The 21,800-nt window shown below is 59.2% G+C and overlaps 1 protein-coding gene across 2 annotated transcripts in view; it reads right to left on the reverse strand.

Moving 5' to 3' along the window:
• Positions 1 to 21,800, reverse strand: part of LOC141190040 (FH2 domain-containing protein 1-like) — a 134,734-nt gene that overhangs the window by 11,451 nt on the left and 101,483 nt on the right. For both annotated transcript variants that reach the window (XM_073661190.1, XM_073661191.1), the window contains 5 exons: positions 15,231 to 15,292; positions 14,940 to 15,042; positions 12,674 to 12,759; positions 11,608 to 11,708; positions 4,167 to 4,237 (listed from right to left, as the gene is read on the reverse strand). In XM_073661190.1, coding sequence (XP_073517291.1) covers positions 4,167 to 4,237; positions 11,608 to 11,708; positions 12,674 to 12,759; positions 14,940 to 15,042; positions 15,231 to 15,292 — 423 coding nt within the window. The remainder of the gene's footprint in view (positions 1 to 4,166; positions 4,238 to 11,607; positions 11,709 to 12,673; positions 12,760 to 14,939; positions 15,043 to 15,230; positions 15,293 to 21,800) is intronic.

The following is a 21,800-nucleotide window of genomic DNA, read 5'->3' on the forward strand; positions in this document are numbered from 1 at the left end:
ATAGAGTAAAATCCCTTCACAAACGACTGATCAGGAGACCAGAAACTCTCCATTACATGTCACCTGATAACCCAGCAGGAAGGATGGCACCCCCTCAAAACCGCTATAGTGGGGAAAACCCCGGGCCCGGATGGCAGACGCCCCCCCGAATACTGCAGGACGGATGGCAGACCCCCACCTCCCTCGAGTACTGCAGGACGGATGGCAGACACCCCCCCTCCCCCGATTACTGCAGGACGGATGGCAGACACCCACCTCCCCCGAGTACTGCATAACGGATGGCAGACACCCCCTCCTCCCCCGAGTACTGCAGGACGGATGGCAGACCCCCCACCTCCCTCGAGTACTGCAGGACGGATGGCAGACACCCCCCCTCCCCCGATTACTGCAGGACGGATGGCAGACACCCCCCCTCCCCCGATTACTGCAGGACGGATGGCAGACACCCCCCCTCCCCCGATTACTGCAGGACGGATGGCAGACACCCACCCTCCCCCGATTACTGCAGGACGGATGGCAGACACCCACCCTCCCCCGATTACTGCAGGACGGATGGCAGACACCCACCCTCCCCCGATTACTGCAGGACGGATGGCAGACACCCACCCTCCCCCCGAGTACTGCAGGACGGATGGCAGACACCCACCCTCCCCCGAGTACTGCAGGACGGATGGCAGACACCCACCTCCCCCGAGTACTGCAGGACGGATGGCAGACACCCACCTCCCCCGAGTACTGCAGGACGGATGGCAGACACCCCCCCTCCCCCGAGTACTGCAGGACGGACGGCAGACACCCACCCTCCCCCGAGTACTGCAGGACGGACGGCAGACACCCACCCTCCCCCGAGTACTGCAGGACGGACGGCAGACAGCCCCCCTCCCCCGAGTACTGCAGGACGGATGGCACACACCCACCTCCCCCGAGTACTGCAGGACGGATGGCAGACAGCCCCCCTCCCCCGATTACTGCAGGACGGATGGCAGACAGCCCCCCTCCCCCGAGTACTGCAGGACGGATGGCAGACACCCCCCCTCCCCCCGAGTACTGCAGGACGGATGGCAGACACCCACCCTCCCCCGATTACTGCAGGACGGATGGCAGACACCCACCCTCCCCCGATTACTGCAGGACGGATGGCAGACACCCACCCTCCCCCGATTACTGCAGGACGGATGGCAGACACCCACCCTCCCCCGATTACTGCAGGACGGATGGCAGACACCCACCCTCCCCCGATTACTGCAGGACGGATGGCAGACACCCACCCTCCCCCGATTACTGCAGGACGGATGGCAGACACCCACCCTCCCCCGATTACTGCAGGACGGATGGCAGACACCCACCCTCCCCCGAGTACTGCAGGACGGATGGCAGACACCCACCTCCCCCGAGTACTGCAGGACGGATGGCAGACACCCACCTCCCCCGAGTACTGCAGGACGGATGGCAGACACCCCCCCTCCCCCGAGTACTGCAGGACGGATGGCAGACAGCCCCCTCCCCCGAGTACTGCAGGACGGACGGCAGACACCCACCCTCCCCCGAGTACTGCAGGACGGACGGCAGACAGCCCCCCTCCCCCGAGTACTGCAGGACGGACGGCAGACACCCCCCCTCCCCCGAGTACTGCAGGACGGATGGCAGACACCCACCTCCCCCGAGTACTGCAGGACGGACGGCAGACACCCACCTCCCCCGAGTACTGCAGGACGGACGGCAGACACCCCCCCTCCCCCGAGCACTGCAGGACGGACGGCAGACACCCCCCCTCCCCCGAGTACTGCAGGACGGATGGCAGACAGCCCCCCTCCCCCGAGTACTGCAGGACGGACGGCAGACACCCACCCTCCCCCGAGTACTCAGGACGGAAGGCAGACACCCACCCTCCCCCGAGTACTGCAGGACGGATGGCAGACAGCCCCCCTCCCCCGAGTACTGCAGGACGGATGGCTGACAGCCCCCCTCTCCCGAGTACTGCAGGACGGATGGCTGACACCCCCCCTCCCCCCGAGTACTGGAGGACGGACGGCAGACACCCACCCTCCCCCGAGTACTGCAGGACGGACGGCAGACACCCACCCTCCCCCGAGTACTGCAGGACGGATGGCAGACACCCACCCTCCCAAGCACTACAGGACGGATGGCTGACACCCCCCCTCCCCCGAGTACTGCAGGACGGATGGCAGACACCCACCCTCCCAAGCACTACAGGACGGATGGCTGACACCCCCCCTCCCCCGAGTACTGCAGGACGGACGGCAGACACCCACCCTCCCCCGAGTACTGCAGGACGGATGGCAGACACCCCCCTCCCCCCCGAGTACTGCAGGACGGATGGCAGATACGGCCAGGGATAGGGTGGTTATTAATGGATTGGATCACAGGTAATAGTAGGGTAACAGGGGTCAGTATTGGGCTCTCTTCTTTTTAACATATTAATGACCTTGTAGAGGGCACAGAGTAGAGGATGCAATAAAAGAGGCCGAGACGCTGATGACAAAAACATAGATTTCCTCTATACTAGTCACTAGTGTGTAAACATTTATATACTGTGTACTGTACTGACCAGTTTGTATAGGGACAGAGCTGAGCTTGATTGTGTGCATTTACATACTGTGTACTGTATTGAGCCCTGTGTAAGAAGGACCCAGCTGGCTATGGATTCTTTACCGTCAGACCAGTGACACTGCGGATTCTTTACCGTCAGACCAGTGACACTGCGGATTCTTTACCGTCAGACCAGTGACACTGCGGATTCTTTACCGTCAGACCAGTGACACTGCGGATTCTTTACCGTCAGACCAGTGACACTGCGGATTCTTTACCGTCAGACCAGTGACACTGCGGATTCTTTACCGTCAGACCAGTGACACTGCGGATTCTTTACCGTCAGACCAGTGACACTGCGGATTCTTTACCGTCAGACCAGTGACACTGCGGATTCTTTACCGTCAGACCAGTGACACTGCGGATTCTTTACCGTCAGACCAGTGACACTGCGGATTCTTTACCGTCAGACCAGTGACACTGCGGATTCTTTACCGTCAGACCAGTGACACTGCGGATTCTTTACCGTCAGACCAGTGACACTGCGGATTCTTTACCGTCAGACCAGTGACACTGCGGATTCTTTATCGTCAGACCAGTGACACTGCGGATTCTTTACCGTCAGACCAGTGACAGTGTGGATTCTTTACCGTAAGACCAGTGACACTGTGGATTCTTTACCATAAGACCAGTGACACTGTGGATTCTTTACTGTAAGAGCAGTGACACTGTGGATTCTTTACTGTAAGAGCAGTGACACTGTGGAACTCTCTGCCACATGATGTTGTAATGGTTGATTCTCTAGGGCTATAAGGAGGCCTGGACGCCTTTCTTGATGAATGTATTACAGGTTATGATCACTAAGTTCTGTGAAGGACGTTGATTCCGGGAACTCGTCTGATCGCCGTATGTGGAGTCAGGAAGGAATTTGTGCCCTAATATGGGGTAATTAGCTCAGAGGTCATGGGGTTTTGACTTCTTCGTGGTCAAGATGTTAGCCCATCGAGATAGACAGATTTGCATTGATGTCTGAATGAGCGCTAACACCTGGATTTAGGATTCCCTACATGGAGAAACGTGCGGGGGGTGCAGCGTCGTCTGATGGTTGAGGGGGATGTGGGTCACGCATATGCGATATCCGACAGGTGAGCCGCCGGCCAACGTCACCACCGTTCCCAGGACACAGAAGCCCGTGGCCGTACGGGGGAGTCGAGGAAACCTTCATCCTACATCTCTATCTGTAACAAGACCCTCAGTAGTTTTGCTCTGGTTCATTTTTCGGAGGAGTCTCCCCGTCCACACGTCGGGTAACATCTCCTAAATGTTGTGCTCGCCTCCTTCATTACCTCGCCTCATTAAGGGGTCTCACTGCCCCAAAAGCTGCAGATGTCATTTCTCTGGAGTACAATGACAGCGACTCTACTAAGATACTTTAGTAATTTTTGGCCTAAAAGTATTTACGTATCTGACGGTAAAACAACGGAGCGACTCGGATGACGCCACATTTAGCTGCCAGTTTCATCGGCATGTTGCCCCTCACATTATGATATTCGGCAGCGCGCCCCGACATGGTCTGTAGCTGCCACGTGCCGAGCGTGGGACACGCGGGTACTCACCGCATTCATGTAGTTTCCAGCTTTCAGCACCAGATGGATGACGATGTGCAAATCCTCGCACTGCAGCAGCTCTGAAACCAGACAAGACGCAGGGGTGAGCGGGGGCGGTGAAGGGCAGGGGGGCACTGCAGGGGTGAGCGGGGGCGGTGAAGGGCAGAGGGGCACTGCAGGGGTGAGCGGGGGCGGTGAAGGGCAGGGGGGCACTGCAGGGGTGAGCGGGGGCGGTGAAGGGCAGGGGGGCACTGCAGGGGTGAGCGGGGACTGTGAAGGGCAGGGGGGCACTGCAGGGGTGAGCGGGGACTGTGAAGGGCAGAGGGGCACTGCAGGGGTGAGCGGGGGCGGTGAAGGGCAGAGGGGCACTGCAGGGGTGAGCGGGGGCGGTGAAGGGCAGAGGGGCACTGCAGGGGTGAGCGGGGGCGGTGAAGGGCAGGGGGGCACTGCAGGGGTGAGCGGGGACTGTGAAGGGCAGGGGGGCACTGCAGGGGTGAGCGGGGACTGTGAAGGGCAGAGGGGCACTGCAGGGGTGAGCGGGGGCGGTGAAGGGCAGAGGGGCACTGCAGGGGTGAGCGGGGGCGGTGAAGGGCAGGGGGGCACTGCAGGGGTGAGCGGGGGCGGTGAAGGGCAGGGGGGCACTGCAGGGGTGAGCGGGGACTGTGAAGGGCAGAGGGGCACTGCAGGGGTGAGCGGGGGCGGTGAAGGGCAGAGGGGCACTGCAGGGGTGAGCGGGGGCGGTGAAGGGCAGGGGGGCACTGCAGGGGTGAGCGGGGGCGGTGAAGGGCAGGGGGGCACTGCAGGGGTGAGCGGGGACTGTGAAGGGCAGGGGGGCACTGCAGGGGTGAGCGGGGACTGTGAAGGGCAGAGGGGCACTGCAGGGGTGAGCGGGGGCGGTGAAGGGCAGGGGGGCACTGCAGGGGTGAGCGGGGGCGGTGAAGGGCAGGGGGGCACTGCAGGGGTGAGCGGGGGCGGTGAAGGGCAGAGGGGCACTGCAGGGGTGAGCGGGGGCGGTGAAGGGCAGGGGGGCACTGCAGGGGTGAGCGGGGGCGGTGAAGGGCAGAGGGGCACTGCAGGGGTGAGCGGGGACTGTGAAGGGCAGGGAGGCACTGCAGGGGTGAGCGGGGACTGAAGGGCAGGGGGGCACTGCAGGGGTGAGCGGGGACTGTGAAGGGCAGGGGGGCACTGCAGGGGTGAGCGGGGGCGGTGAAGGGCAGAGGGGCACTGCAGGGGTGAGCGGGGGCGGTGAAGGGCAGAGGGGCACTGCAGGGGTGAGCGGGGGCGGTGAAGGGCAGAGGGGCACTGCAGGGGTGAGCGGGGGCGGTGAAGGGCAGGGGGGCACTGCAGGGGTGAGCGGGGGCGGTGAAGGGCAGAGGGGCACTGCAGGGGTGAGCGGGGACTGAAGGGCAGGGGGGCACTGCAGGGGTGAGCGGGGACTGAAGGGCAGGGGGGCACTGCAGGGGTGAGCGGGGACTGTGAAGGGCAGGGGGGCACTGCAGGGGTGAGCGGGGGCGGTGAAGGGCAGAGGGGCACTGCAGGGGTGAGCGGGGGCGGTGAAGGGCAGAGGGGCACTGCAGGGGTGAGCGGGGACTGTGAAGGGCAGGGGGGCACTGCAGGGGTGAGCGGGGACTGTGAAGGGCAGGGGGGCACTGCAGGGGTGAGCGGGGACTGTGAAGGGCAGGGGGGGCACTGCAGGGGTGAGCGGGGACTGTGAAGGGCAGGGGGGCACTGCAGGGGTGAGCGGGGACTGTGAAGGGCAGGGGGGCACTGCAGGGGTGAGCGGGGACTGTGAAGGGCAGAGGGGGCACTGCAGGGGTGAGCGGGGACTGTGAAGGGCAGGGGGGGCACTGCAGGGGTGAGCGGGGACTGTGAAGGGCAGGGGGGGCACTGCAGGGGTGAGCGGGGACTGTGAAGGGCAGGGGGGGCACTGCAGGGGTGAGCGGGGACTGTGAAGGGCAGGGGGGCACTGCAGGGGTGAGCGGGGGCGGTGAAGGGCAGAGGGGCACTGCAGGGGTGAGCGGGGGCGGTGAAGGGCAGAGGGGCACTGCAGGGGTGAGCGGGGGCGGTGAAGGGCAGAGGGGCACTGCAGGGGTGAGCGGGGGCGGTGAAGGGCAGGGGGGCACTGCAGGGGTGAGCGGGGACTGTGAAGGGCAGGGGGGCACTGCAGGGGTGAACGGGGGCGGTGAAGGGCAGAGGGGCACTGCAGGGGTGAGCGGGGGCGGTGAAGGGCAGAGGGGCACTGCAGGGGTGAGCGGGGGCGGTGTAGGGCAGGGGGGCACTGCAGGGGTGGTGGTGTAGGGCAGGGGGGCACTGCAGGGGTGGTGGTGTAGGGCAGGGGGGCACTGCAGGGGTGGTGGTGTAGGGCAGGGGGGCACTGCAGGGGTGGTGGTGTAGGGCAGGGGGGCACTGCAGGGGTGGTGGTGTAGGGCAGGGGGGCACTGCAGGGGTGGTGGTGTAGGGCAGGGGGGCACTGCAGGGGTGGTGGTGTAGGGCAGGGGGGCACTGCAGGGGTGGTGGTGTAGGGCAGGGGGGCACTGCAGGGGTGGTGGTGTAGGGCAGGGGGGCACTGCAGGGGTGGTGGTGTAGGGCAGGGGGGCACTGCAGGGGGGGTGGTGTAGGGCAGGGGGGCACTGCAGGGGGGGTGGTGTAGGGCAGGGGGGCACTGCAGGGGGGGTGGTGTAGGGCAGGGGGGCACTGCAGGGGGGTGGTGTAGGGCAGGGGGGCACTGCAGGGGGGGTGGTGTAGGGCAGGGGGGCACTGCAGGGGGGGTGGTGTAGGGCAGGGGGGCACTGCAGGGGGGGTGGTGTAGGGCAGGGGGGGGTGTAGGGCAGGGGGGCACTGCAGGGGGGGTGTAGGGCAGGGGGGCACTGCAGGGGGGGTGTAGGGCAGGGGGGCACTGCAGGGGTGGTGGTGTAGGGCAGGGGGGGCACTGCAGGGGTGGTGGTGTAGGGCAGGGGGGCACTGCAGGGGGGGTGGTGTAGGGCAGGGGGGCACTGCAGGGGGGGTGGTGTAGGGCAGGGGGGCACTGCAGGGGGGGTGGTGTAGGGCAGGGGGGCACTGCAGGGGGGGTGGTGTAGGGCAGGGGGGGTGGTGTAGGGCAGGGGGGGCACTGCAGGGGGGGTGGTGTAGGGCAGGGGGGCACTGCAGGGGGGGTGTAGGGCAGGGGGGCACTGCAGGGGGGGGGTGTAGGGCAGGGGGGCACTGCAGGGGGGGGTGTAGGGCAGGGGGGGCACTGCAGGGGGGGTGGTGTAGGGCAGGGGGGCACTGCAGGGGGGGTGGTGTAGGGCAGGGGGGGGTGTAGGGCAGGGGGGCACTGCAGGGGGGGGTGTAGGGCAGGGGGGCACTGCAGGGGGGGTGTAGGGCAGGGGGGCACTGCAGGGGGGGTGTAGGGCAGGGGGGCACTGCAGGGGTGGTGGTGTAGGGCAGGGGGGGGCACTGCAGGGGTGGTGGTGTAGGGCAGGGGGGCACTGCAGGGGGGGTGGTGTAGGGCAGGGGGGCACTGCAGGGGGGGTGGTGTAGGGCAGGGGGGCACTGCAGGGGGGGTGGTGTAGGGCAGGGGGGGTGGTGTAGGGCAGGGGGGGCACTGCAGGGGGGGTGGTGTAGGGCAGGGGGGCACTGCAGGGGGGGGTGTAGGGCAGGGGGGCACTGCAGGGGGGGGTGTAGGGCAGGGGGGGCACTGCAGGGGGGGTGGTGTAGGGCAGGGGGGCACTGCAGGGGGGGTGGTGTAGGGCAGGGGGGGCACTGCAGGGGGGGTGGTGTAGGGCAGGGGGGCACTGCAGGGGGGTGGTGTAGGGCAGGGGGGCACTGCAGGGGGGGTGGTGTAGGGCAGGGGGGCACTGCAGGGGTGAGCGGGGACTGTGAAGGGCAGGGGGGCACTGCAGGGGTGAGCGGGGACTGTGAAGGGCAGGGGGGGCACTGCAGGGGTGAGCGGGGACTGTGAAGGGCAGGGGGGCACTGCAGGGGTGAGCGGGGACTGTGAAGGGCAGGGGGGGCACTGCAGGGGTGAGCGGGGACTGTGAAGGGCAGAGGGGGCACTGCAGGGGTGAGCGGGGACTGTGAAGGGCAGGGGGGGCACTGCAGGGGTGAGCGGGGACTGTGAAGGGCAGGGGGGGCACTGCAGGGGTGAGCGGGGACTGTGAAGGGCAGGGGGGGCACTGCAGGGGTGAGCGGGGACTGTGAAGGGCAGGGGGGCACTGCAGGGGTGAGCGGGGGCGGTGAAGGGCAGAGGGGCACTGCAGGGGTGAGCGGGGGCGGTGAAGGGCAGAGGGGCACTGCAGGGGTGAGCGGGGGCGGTGAAGGGCAGAGGGGCACTGCAGGGGTGAGCGGGGGCGGTGAAGGGCAGGGGGGCACTGCAGGGGTGAGCGGGGACTGTGAAGGGCAGGGGGGCACTGCAGGGGTGAACGGGGGCGGTGAAGGGCAGAGGGGCACTGCAGGGGTGAGCGGGGGCGGTGAAGGGCAGAGGGGCACTGCAGGGGTGAGCGGGGGCGGTGTAGGGCAGGGGGGCACTGCAGGGGTGGTGGTGTAGGGCAGGGGGGCACTGCAGGGGTGGTGGTGTAGGGCAGGGGGGCACTGCAGGGGTGGTGGTGTAGGGCAGGGGGGCACTGCAGGGGTGGTGGTGTAGGGCAGGGGGGCACTGCAGGGGTGGTGGTGTAGGGCAGGGGGGCACTGCAGGGGTGGTGGTGTAGGGCAGGGGGGCACTGCAGGGGTGGTGGTGTAGGGCAGGGGGGCACTGCAGGGGTGGTGGTGTAGGGCAGGGGGGCACTGCAGGGGTGGTGGTGTAGGGCAGGGGGGCACTGCAGGGGTGGTGGTGTAGGGCAGGGGGGCACTGCAGGGGGGGTGGTGTAGGGCAGGGGGGCACTGCAGGGGGGGTGGTGTAGGGCAGGGGGGCACTGCAGGGGGGGTGGTGTAGGGCAGGGGGGCACTGCAGGGGGGTGGTGTAGGGCAGGGGGGCACTGCAGGGGGGGTGGTGTAGGGCAGGGGGGCACTGCAGGGGGGGTGGTGTAGGGCAGGGGGGCACTGCAGGGGGGGTGGTGTAGGGCAGGGGGGGGTGTAGGGCAGGGGGGCACTGCAGGGGGGGTGTAGGGCAGGGGGGCACTGCAGGGGGGGTGTAGGGCAGGGGGGCACTGCAGGGGGGGTGTAGGGCAGGGGGGCACTGCAGGGGTGGTGGTGTAGGGCAGGGGGGGCACTGCAGGGGTGGTGGTGTAGGGCAGGGGGGCACTGCAGGGGGGGTGGTGTAGGGCAGGGGGGCACTGCAGGGGGGGTGGTGTAGGGCAGGGGGGCACTGCAGGGGGGGTGGTGTAGGGCAGGGGGGCACTGCAGGGGGGGTGGTGTAGGGCAGGGGGGGTGGTGTAGGGCAGGGGGGGCACTGCAGGGGGGGTGGTGTAGGGCAGGGGGGCACTGCAGGGGGGGGTGTAGGGCAGGGGGGCACTGCAGGGGGGGGGTGTAGGGCAGGGGGGCACTGCAGGGGGGGGTGTAGGGCAGGGGGGGCACTGCAGGGGGGGTGGTGTAGGGCAGGGGGGCACTGCAGGGGGGGTGGTGTAGGGCAGGGGGGGGTGTAGGGCAGGGGGGCACTGCAGGGGGGGGTGTAGGGCAGGGGGGCACTGCAGGGGGGGTGTAGGGCAGGGGGGCACTGCAGGGGGGTGTAGGGCAGGGGGGCACTGCAGGGGTGGTGGTGTAGGGCAGGGGGGGCACTGCAGGGGTGGTGGTGTAGGGCAGGGGGGCACTGCAGGGGGGGTGGTGTAGGGCAGGGGGGCACTGCAGGGGGGGTGGTGTAGGGCAGGGGGGCACTGCAGGGGGGGTGGTGTAGGGCAGGGGGGGTGGTGTAGGGCAGGGGGGGCACTGCAGGGGGGGTGGTGTAGGGCAGGGGGGCACTGCAGGGGGGGTGTAGGGCAGGGGGGCACTGCAGGGGGGGTGGTGTAGGGCAGGGGGGCACTGCAGGGGGGGTGGTGTAGGGCAGGGGGGCACTGCAGGGGGGGTGGTGTAGGGCAGGGGGGCACTGCAGGGGGGTGGTGTAGGGCAGGGGGGCACTGCAGGGGGGTGGTGTAGGGCAGGGGGGCACTGCAGGGGGGGGTGTAGGGCAGCGGGGCACTGCAGGGGGGGGTGTAGGGCAGCGGGGCACTGCAGGGGGGGGTGTAGGGCAGGGGGGCACTGCAGGGGTGGTGGTGTAGGGCAGGGGGGCACTGCAGGGGTGGTGGTGTAGGGCAGGGGGGCACTGCAGGGGTGGTGGTGTAGGGCAGGGGGGCACTGCAGGGGTGGTGGTGTAGGGCAGGGGGGCACTGCAGGGGTGGTGGTGTAGGGCAGGGGGGCACTGCAGGGGTGGTGGTGTAGGGCAGGGGGGCACTGCAGGGGTGGTGTAGGGCAGGGGGGCACTGCAGGGGTGAGCGGGGGCAGTGTAGGGCAGGGGGGCACTGCAGGGGTGAGCGGGGGTTGTGAAGGGCAGGGGGGCACTGCAGGGGTGAGCAGGGGCGGTGTAGGGCAGGGGGGCACTGCATGGTCTCGGGGCGGTGTAGGGCAGGGGGGCACTGCAGGGTCTCGTATGATCTCTAAAGTTATTGGGTCTCAGATTTAGATCTAAGAGGTAAGTTTTGTCCTTGTGGAGAGTGACATGCCAGGTCTGGCCTGCCAGTATGAGGAGACTTAAAAAATCTTGCATGCTCCTCTGGGAAAGTAAATATGCAAATTGTGACTTCAGAGAGGAAGAGGACATGAACTCTATAGCGCCACCTACTGAAAGCAGCGATCCTACAAGTCAATATCAACCCTTTTATTGAGTCTTGATAAAAGCCAAATCAAAATCTCAATTTGCAGACATGGTGTTCCGGGGTTTTGCCACTTATCAGTGCAAAGTATGAGATCTCATGTAGCTAGATAAGAGGCTAAGACTGGCACCTAACGGGTAAGGTATCACCTTGTGGAGAGTGACATGCCAGCTCTGGCCTGCCAGTATGAGGAGACTTATAAACTCTTGCATGCTCCTTTGGGAAATTAAATATGTAAAATTGTATTTTCAGAGAGGAAGAGGACGTGAACTCCAGTGTCACCAAATTAGATCTCATACTCTGCACTGACGAGGGCCAGTACCCCGAATCAGCGAGTCTGCAAATGGAGATTCTGATTTGGCTTTTATCCCAAGTCACATTGCACGACTCGTTAAAGGGCCAGTATTGACTTGTAGGATCGCTGCTTCCAGGAGGTGGCGCTGGAGATGTAGGATCGCTGCTCCCAGGAGGTGGCGCTGGAGATGTAGGATCGCTGCTCCCAGGAGGTGGCGCTGGAGATCATTCTGAAGAGACAATTTGCAGATTTAGGCTCAGATTTAGACTGACTCCAGCTTCACATTCAGTTTGTGGAAAGGTAAAAAAAAAATTCAGCAAAACGGCAGAAAAATGCAAACTACTTCAACTGTCATGTAGAACAAATGGTCTGTGCAGGAGGCGAGCAGGAATCCCACCTGTAGCAGCCGCCATCTGCACCTCCACCGCCTGCTTCAGGGAATTCAGCTGCGGAAAGAACTCTTCCTTCAGGATCATCACTTCAAGCCTCTGATGGAAACTAAAAATAAGAAATGAGCGTCAGTAAGGAGGCGGGGGGCCGGCAGGGAGGCGGGGGGCCGGCAGGGGCGCGGGGGGCTGAAGAGGGCGCGGAGAGGGAGTGGAGAGGGCGCGGAGAGGGAGCGGGAGAGGGAGCGGGAGAGGGAGCGGGAGAGGGAGCGGGAGAGGGAGCGGGAGAGGGAGCGGGAGAGGGAGCGGGAGAGGGAGCGGGAGAGGGAGCGGGAGAGGGAGCGGGAGAGGGAGCGGGAGAGGGAGCAGGAGAGGGAGCGGGAGAGGGAGCGGGAGAGGGAGCGGGAGAGGGAGCGGGAGAGGGAGCGGGAGAGGGAGAGGGAGCGGGAGAGGGAGCGGGAGCGGGAGAGGGAGCGGGAGCGGGAGAGGGAGCGGGAGAGGGAGCGGGAGAGGGAGCGGGAGAGGGAGCGGGAGAGGGAGCGGGAGAGGGAGCGGGAGAGGGAGCGGGAGAGGGAGCGGGAGAGGGAGCGGGAGAGGGAGCGGGAGAGGGAGCGGGAGAGGGAGAGGGAGAGGGAGCGGGAGCGGGAGAGGGAGAGGGAGAGGGAGCGGGAGCGGGAGAGGGAGCGGGAGCGGGAGAGGGAGAGGGAGCGGGAGCGGGAGAGGGAGCGGGAGAGGGAGAGGGAGAGGGGGAGGGAGAGGGAGAGGGGGCGGGAGCGGGAGAGGGAGCGGGAGAGGGCGCGGAGAGGGCGCGGAGAGGGCGCGGAGAGGGAGCGGAGAGGGAGCGGAGAGGGAGCGGAGAGGGCGCGGAGAGGGCGCGGAGAGGGCGCGGAGAGGGCGCGGAGAGGGCGCGGAGAGGGCGCGGAGAGGGCGCGGAGAGGGAGCGGAGAGGGAGCGGAGAGGGCGCGGAGAGGGCGCGGAGAGGGCGCGGAGAGGGCGCGGAGAGGGCGCGGAGAGAGCGCGGAGAGAGCGCGGAGAGAGCGCGGAGAGAGCGCGGGGCCGGCTGTAGTCAGATCTCACCTGGGAATTTCCAACAACATCACCATAAAAAGTTCTGGATCTGATAAGCGGCTTCTTTCTCCTTTAAATGCTCGAAGTCTCTTCACCTGTAACACAAATGAGGAAAATAGAGGAGGCAGGGGAGGCCACCACACTACAGAGCCGGGGAGGCAGCGGAGGCCACCACACTACAGAGCCGGGGAGGCAGCGGAGGCCACCACACTATAGAGCCGGGGAGGCAGCAGAGGCCACCACACTATAGAGCCGGGGAGGCAGCAGAGGCCACCACACTATAGAGCCGGGGAGGCAGCGGAGGCCACCACACTATAGAGCCGGGGAGGCAGCGGAGGCCACCACACTATAGAGCCGGGGAGGCAGCGGAGGCCACCACACTATAGAGCCGGGGAGGCAGCGGAGGCCACCACACTATAGAGCCGGGGAGGCAGCGGAGGCCACCACACTATAGAGCTGGGGAGGCAGCAGAGGCCACCACACTACAGAGCCGGGGAGGCAGCGGAGGCCACCACACTATAGAGCTGGGGAGGCAGCAGAGGCCACCACACTATAGAGCTGGGGAGGCAGCGGAGGCCACCACACTATAGAGCCGGGGAGGCAGCGGAGGCCACCACACTATAGAGCCGGGGAGGCAGCGGAGGCCACCACACTATAGAGCCGGGGAGGCAGCGGAGGCCACCACACTATAGAGCCGGGGAGGCAGCGGAGGCCACCACACTATAGAGCTGGGGAGGCAGCGGAGGCCCCACACTATAGAGCAGGGGAGGCCACCACACTATAGAGCTGGGGAGGCAGCGGAGGCCACCACACTATAGAGCCGGGGAGGCAGCGGAGGCCACCACACTATAGAGCCGGGGAGGCAGCGGAGGCCACCACACTATAGAGCCGGGGAGGCAGCGGAGGCCACCACACTATAGAGCTGGGGAGGCAGCGGAGGCCATCACACTATAGAGCAGGGGAGGCCACCACACTATAGAGCTGGGGAGGCAGCGGAAGCCACCACACTATAGAGCTGGGGAGGCAGCGGAGGCCACCACACTACAGAGCTGGGGAGGCAGCGGAGGCCACCACACTACAGAGCCGGGGAGGCAGCGGAGGCCACCACACTATAGAGCCGGGGAGGCAGCGGAGGCCACCACACTATAGAGCCGGGGAGGCAGCGGAGGCCACCACACTATAGAGCCGGGGAGGCAGCGGAGGCCACCACACTATAGAGCCGGGGAGGCAGCGGAGGCCACCACACTATAGAGCCGGGGAGGCAGCGGAGGCCACCACACTATAGAGCCGGGGAGGCAGCGGAGGCCACCACACTATAGAGCCGGGGAGGCAGCGGAGGCCACCACACTATAGAGCCGGGGAGGCAGCAGAGGACACCACACTATAGAGCCGGGGAGGCAGCGGAGGCCACCACACTATAGAGCCGGGGAGGCAGCAGAGGACACCACACTATAGAGCCGGGGAGGCAGCAGAGGACACCACACTATAGAGCCGGGGAGGCAGCAGAGGCCACCACACTATAGAGCCGGGGAGGCAGCAGAGGACACCACACTATAGAGCCGGGGAGGCAGCGGAGGCCACCACACTATAGAGCCGGGGAGGCAGCGGAGGCCACCACACTATAGAGCCGGGGAGGCAGCGGAGGCCACCACACTATAGAGCAGGGGAGGCAGCGGAGGCCACCACACTATAGAGCCGGGGAGGCAGCGGAGGCCACCACACTATAGAGCCGGGGAGGCAGCGGAGGCCACCACACTATAGAGCCGGGGAGGCAGCGGAGGCCACCACACTATAGAGCCGGGGAGGCAGCAGAGGACACCACACTATATTGCAGGGGAGGCAGCGGAGGCCACTACACTATAGAGCCGGGGAGGCAGCAGAGGACACCACACTATATTGCAGGGGAGGCAGCGGAGGCCACCATCTTATACACCAGTTGAGGGCAAGTATGAGGTCTGCGGAGAACTGTTCTTAGGCCATGGCCCCACTATCAGTATTTGATCAGTATTTGGTCAGTATTTTTTCTCAGTAGTGGGAGCCAAAACCAGGAGTGGGTGATCGATGCAGACTTGGTGACTTGTTTCTATTCTACCTTTTCTCTGATTGTTCCTCACCTGGTTTTGGCTCCAACTCCTGAGAACAAATACTGACTGAATACTGACCAAATACTGATAGTGGGGGTGTAGCCTTTTAGTGAAGTTTCATGGTCCCCACTAGTTAGTGAGGCCACAGTCTCAGGTTATGGAGGAACTTACAGTAAAGGTCATCCACTTACCTCATCTTTTTCTGGGAGAAGTCGCAACAGTTCCCCCAACTTCTCTGCCCCAAAGTTTGATCCCACTCCTTGCTTTATATCTGCGACCATCACTGGCACAGGCCTGCAGAAACACGAAATAATGGAGAAGGATCAGAATGGTGAAGGATTGCCATACATGTGCCCCGGCCGTGTTCCCACTTGACCCCCCGGCCGTGTTCCCACTTGACCCCCCGGCCATGTTCCCATTTGACCCGCCGGCCGTGTTCCCATTTGACCCGCCGGCCGTGTTCCCATTTGACCCCGCCGTACCTCTTAAACTGCTTCAAGAAGATTCCGAGGTTCATGCTTCTCTTAGAATCCAACAGAGACACCTACAAGAAGAAACATCGAGACATCAGACATGGCATCGATACAAAGCCCACCCCTACAGTGCAGTAAAGACCTGGGGTGAATAAATGCCATTCCTTCATGGTTTTTTGGGTTTTGCTTTTACGCAATACATTATATGGTCAAATTGTCCTATGAACCAGATTCTCCGAGAGAATGCCATTACAGCAATAGCAAACAGATTACTTTCTGGAAAATTAGCAGAAATTTGTTCCTTGGAGTTTCCCCCCATGGCGCTGCAGGGGGTCCTGTTTCTGAGTGGTGAGCTGTCGTTTTATCCACACTGATATGGGGTACATACAATGCTCTGAAAACGGTTTATTGCAATCCTTAGGGGGGAGAGTTCCCATAAAAAGTGCAATTCTGGCTTTTATTATTTTTTCGCTCATATACAGCAGGTTAATAAATTTAATATTTTGATAGACCTGATTTTTATACAATGTGGCAATACCAAATATATTTATTTCTTTATTATTAACAAGGAAGAAAGGGAGGTTGATTACATTTAATTTTTTTTATGTTTAAAAACTTTTCTAATTTTTTAGTCTCCTTAAAGGGACTTGAACCTGCGATCGTCTGAACACCATGATCTATGAAGATCAGCTTGAGGCAAAGGAGAGCCAAAATGGTGGCGACAGGGAACTCCAAACACAAAAGCTTAATGGTCCTAATATAAATACAGATGTCGTAATCCTCAACTTGCCAAACAGCACAATACTTTATTAACATGGGAATTATTTGAAAACTTATGGATTGTTACATATGTATAGGATCAGTGCCAATAACCGTACATTAATACAGCACCAGAACACATGTACCTGAATTAGGTATCAGAACCACCACCTGTACATAATACAGTACCACCATCAGTACATAAATATATCACCAAAGCTATCAGCATTACATGAAAGCAGTCCCACAACTATCAATGCACCAATACAGCACCAGAGCAACAATCAGTAGATGAGAACAGCATCAGAACCATCATCAGTACATGAATACAGCACTAGAACAGTCACCAGTACAAGAATATTGTACTAAAACAATCATCAGTACATGAATACAGCACTAGAACAGTCACCAGTACAAGAATATTGTACTAAAACAATCATCAGTACATGAATACAGCACTAGAACAGTCACCAGTACAAGAATATTGTACTAAAACAATCATCAGTACATGAATACAGCACTAGAACCATCATCCATACTTAAATATCTCGCCAAAACTGTTATAATTGTAATAAAGTCCTTGCTTATTTTAATGTTTATTCATATTAGAATATATAAAAGGAATTCACATATATATATATATTTTAGATGTAGAATGACGTTCAGTTGAAATAAGAATGACAAGGCTAGTGTATCTTAACTTATGTGGATATCTGCTGACCTCCTGAAAAAGTCTCTTCTCTTCCTTATCTCTCTAACAGAATGCTTGGGGTCAGATTATAGGGTTTTCATATATTATCTACCCATATGTTGTTTTTCTTTCTCTGTAACGTTCCAGAACTAGCATACTCGCCTTTATCTGTATCTATTTAAACTTGATGAAATGGAAATAGAGCAGACGTTTGATTATGCTGATAACTTGTTAGCTGTCACTTTGTCTCCATGCTGCATGATCAATAAATAACCAATAATCGGAAAATAAGAAGAACTCCACTGACATTTTGGTGCATTGGTCGGGAATCCAACATCTTTCCCTCACCGGTGAGGACTGCAAACCGTGCACGGGGGAGTTCTCAAACTGTTTAAGTAAGTCCTCCGCCGTACAATTAGGCATCAGCAGAGGCATTGTCAGTTATCCCGGACTGAGGGACCGTGACGGATTTCATATAGTCTAAGGATCTCTGGGAATCGTCTATATCCGAATACAGGTAAGACCATTTAATTCGGTAATTTGTTAATCCAGTATCGATGTTATTCTAGAAATTGATTTGGAGACGGTGATTGTGAATATTTGCAATCGGAGTTTGTAGACTCCTGTGAGTTGGACGTTGTTCACATGCAATTGGGGTTGTAAAACTCCTGTAAGTTGCGAAACTCCATAAGTGTGATTGGAGTTTGTTAGTTCTTGTATGAAATTTCGTAGAATGGGTTCACCGCCAATGTGAGAAGGCTACTGTGGAATAAGAAAGACAACTTATCTAGATGGTGAGGGTCGAGGACCCTCCGGGATTAAGGAATCCGCTGGATTTACCCAATATAAGAGCTCAGTATAAGATTCATTTTTACCGGTATTTTGTTGAATTGTGAGGTTTTCATTCACTTTTAGTAGAACTCAAACGCCATAAATATATGTTTTATGTTACATATGAGGTTTCTTCAATGATCTCTTGAGTGAATGGATAAGGAATGAAATATAAAATCCTGAGTGTATAAGGGAGTCCAGTTAGGTGTGGGGTCGACAGTCATTTGTGGACTGGAGACAACTCAGATTACTGTAACGTTTAAGACGCCCAGGTCCACACCATCTGATCCCTAAATAGAGAACATTTGCCGGTGGTGCTCTCTCACTAGAGTCCGCGCCCGTCGTGCTCTCTCACTAGAGTCCGCGCCCGTCGTGCTCTCTCACTAGAGTCCGCGCCCGTGGTGCTCTCTCACTAGAGTCCGCGCCCGTGGTGCTCTCTCACTAGAGTCCGCGCCCGTGGTGCTCTCTCACTAGAGTCCGCGCCCGTGGTGCTCTCTCACTAGAGTCCGCGCCCGTGGTGCTCTCTCACTAGAGTCCGCGCCCGTGGTGCTCCGAATACCTGATTTTAAGAACAGGAATGTCTCTGGAAATAAAGAGGCGATGTCAATGGACTTCATCTCAGCACTTCGGGTCTGGGCGTACGAGGGAACTTTTAGCTCTTATAGGTTTTTCTCGTCTATTACAATACAGGTCTCTGTGCAGGTCCAGTCTCTGACTGTGGAAGTTGTTGTATATGGTGCTCGTTCTAAACCTTTATTGGAGGAAGGAGCAGGATACAGAGATTCCCGCTGGTGAATGCCTCGGACACAGGGTAACCAGGGGGGATTATTCATTAGTAACTCATAGAATTGTTGTTTCTTCTTTCTTATCTTCTTGATGACAGGTGAATTGCACGGAGATTTGTCAGACTTCTTACAAGTGGGCAGACATCCATCGTGTCTATCTCCCATCTTATCGTTTTACCTTTTATAATGTCCTTATGGCACGTAGACCCACAGCCGTATATTAATGTCATTGTACGGCAGGAGTGTTATTGTGTATTTCATCTGACGTCTGGAAAAGTTGTTAAGATTGTACCAAGAGGGTATATCCCCTGAATGAAACGGGACACGATACTTGGAAATTAAAGTCTTCAGATTAAATGTACATTGTGTTGTTGGCCATAAACTTACACAAAGAGAGAGTGAAAAATTGTACTTTCCTAAATAATACACCATTGAGGTGTCCCATTAATCTTCAACAACCAGAATAAGGCATCACCGAAGCTAAACAGTCTTGAATTTGGGATATAAGCTGCGAACATGGGGAAGGTTTCAGGGAAAAGTGTGGAATGTGGTTGTGTCTGGTGTTATGACAAGAAGGGACCACTAGATGGGGATAGTGAGTAGACGCATAAAATACACCCTGACTGCAGGAAGTACCTTGAGAAATGGCAGAGGAAGTTTAGATTTGATGGGAAACTTACTTTGAGAAAATATTTAATTTGGCTAAAATAGAAATGCATTTACAAAACACTTCACCCCCAGAAGTGACCCTCCTCGTGGGGGGCCATGAGGTCACTTTTCTTGTTGATTCAGGAGCCACTAGAACCGTATTACATCCAGAAGAGATACCCACTATTGGACTGTCTGCTGCCTGCATAAAAGGAGCAAATGGTAAGAGAACCATCGGCTACACCAGAGGAGATACGGGACCCCGGAACAGGGAAAAGTGCAACTGCACAAATTATATCATCATCTGTGTGGAGGGGATAAGATGCAAGCCCCGAGACCGGGAATAACCCCACCTGCTGCAGGACTTCCGGTAAAATCCATGGCGGAGACGATGGTGCTCCAAGGGTATGGGGAACCCAGATACCATTACAGTCCAGATCTAATAACTGCAGGACCACCCTCAGGTACTGAGTCCAAGGAAGCAAGAGATAAAGGGGGTCCGGGGGCAGATTTCACACCTGAAGGTCTACACTGCACCAGGTATTACACATATTTTAAGGGCTCTTATTTGAAATATGAAAATAGGTTTTTCCGAGAAGCCTGCTGTAGGCCGTTCCTGGACACCCTCAGGGCCGGCTCCAGGGCGAAAGAGTCTCAGTGGCCCCTTTAACACATACACGATTCATGATGCACAGATACCGCAGAGAAATATAAATTATAAATATACACATACATACATACACAGTACAGACCAAAAGTTTGGATACACCTTCTCATTTAAAGATTTTTCTGTATTTTCATGACTATGAAAATTGTACATTCACACTGAAGACATCAAAACTATGAATTACCACATGTGGAATTATATACTTAACAAAAAAGTGTGAAACAACTGAAAATATGTCTTATATTCTAGGTTCTTCAAAGTGGCCACCTTTTGCTTTGATGACTGCTTTGCACACTCTTGGCATTCTCTCGATGAGCTTCAAGAGGTAGTCACCAGAAATGGTCTTCCAACAATCTTGAATGCGGACCATGCAACCTGAGAAGAAAAGACCGTGACAGCCAGAGGGCTCCCCTGCAGCCCATCATCACCAAGCAGCCACTCGAACTGGTAGCCCTGGACCATGTGAAGCTATCCCCGAGCAGGTCAGGCTATGTCTACGCTCTCACCATCGTACACCACTACTCCCGGTTCCTGGTAGTAGTGCCAGTCAAGGACCAAACGGCTCAGACAGCGGCCAGAGCTTTCCAACAGCACTTCTGCCGCCCGCATGGTTACCCAGAACGTGTGCTAACTGACCAAGGTCCGGCCTTCGAAGCAGAAGTATTCCAGGAGTTCTGCAACCTGTACGGCTGCCAGAAGATCAGGACAACACCTTATCACCCCCAGACCAACGTGATGTGTGAAAAGATGAACCAGGTGGTAATAGACCTACTGAAGACGTTGCCTCTGGAGGAACGCAGCCTGTGGCCAGAAAAGTTGCCGAACCTGGTGAATCTCTACAATCACATCCCAGTGAATTCCACCAACTGCACACCTGCTTACCTGATCAGAGCGAGGCCTGGTAAGCTGCCCATCGACCTGGATATGGGAGTTCTGACACCAGAGGACACCTCACCAGATGCGGATTGGGATACTGAGCGGCAACAGCAGTACCGTAAGGTACAGGAAAGTGTTGAAAGAAGTCTGTCCCAAGCAAGAGAGGACTTACAATCAACATGCACCTGCTGCCCCCTTGTCACCTGGAGAGCAAGTCCTAAAGAGAAAAAGGCGGCTCCATAAATTGGATGACCAGTGGGAAAAAGAGCCGTACACCGTTCTACCATCAAGTCATGATAACACCAAGGTGTACCTCATAAGTAAGGACGGAGGTGAGACAACAGCAACAGTTTCCAGAGACCACCTGAAGAAGTGTCCCGAGCAGCTACAGCATGCAGAAGAAGGCCAAGATATCCCTCAACCCACAGAGGAAGTGGAAGAAATGGTCAGCACAGTACTCTGATAATTTCCCCGGTCATGGACACAAGTAAATAATACAATAGTTGTGCCAGTCCTTACATTTCTCCAACCAGCCCCTCAGGGAGCTGTAGAAGTTCCAGTAGAGTTGGAAGAACCATTGGCCCCGGAGACTGAAGATTCCTCATCAGCAGACCAGGAGAATCTACCCTCTGCTAGTAGCGAGCCTGTCGTACACATGGTAAGCCAAAGGATCCGTAGGAAGCTGCCTAAATTACCAGAGGTACCTTCACACACCTGTAGTGTGGTGAACATTGAACCCACCACACCAGCGGTAGACACAAGGGACCAGGGTAGAGCACTGACAGAAAGTGTACTCCGTAGATCCATCAGAAGTAGAAGAGGTCAGCCCCCTGCCCGTTGGAGAATTTAAGAATGTAAAGTTTAAAGTAAATGTATGCTGTATATAGTTACCCGTAAGGGTGTGCCAGAGACAATGCTATTGTGGCGCCCAGCTGCCCTTGGTACCACAGATCCTAGAGGGGTGCATTACCGGATTTCTCCACAAGAGGCCCCCACAGCATACACACACCTCCACCTTCCACCTCAAACCACCAGAGGGAGCGCGATAGGGATATAAATAGGGAAGGTGGAGCTAGGCAGCTCAGTGATTCAGCAGTTCCTGCTCAGACACAGAAGGAGTCAGTGCAGTCGAGCCAGAGCCTAGCAGTTCCTGCAGAACGAGTTCAGTATAGTCTGTAGAGTGAGTCTAGACTAGAACTCACAGAGCTCAGGATAGAGAGCTAGGAGTGTGCCGACACTCAGAGCGGCGAAGAAGAGCAGCGTCCCGGCTGCAGTGTGTGTAGCCTAGTGAGGACCCGAGCGGGGCCGAAGGCGAGTGGAAA

The sequence above is a fragment of the Phyllobates terribilis genome, unplaced genomic scaffold (genome assembly GCF_046119375.1).
Source record: "Phyllobates terribilis strain yellow unplaced genomic scaffold, ASM4611937v1 Scaffold_2__4_contigs__length_985480577, whole genome shotgun sequence".
Lineage (NCBI taxonomy): Eukaryota > Metazoa > Chordata > Amphibia > Anura > Dendrobatidae > Phyllobates > Phyllobates terribilis.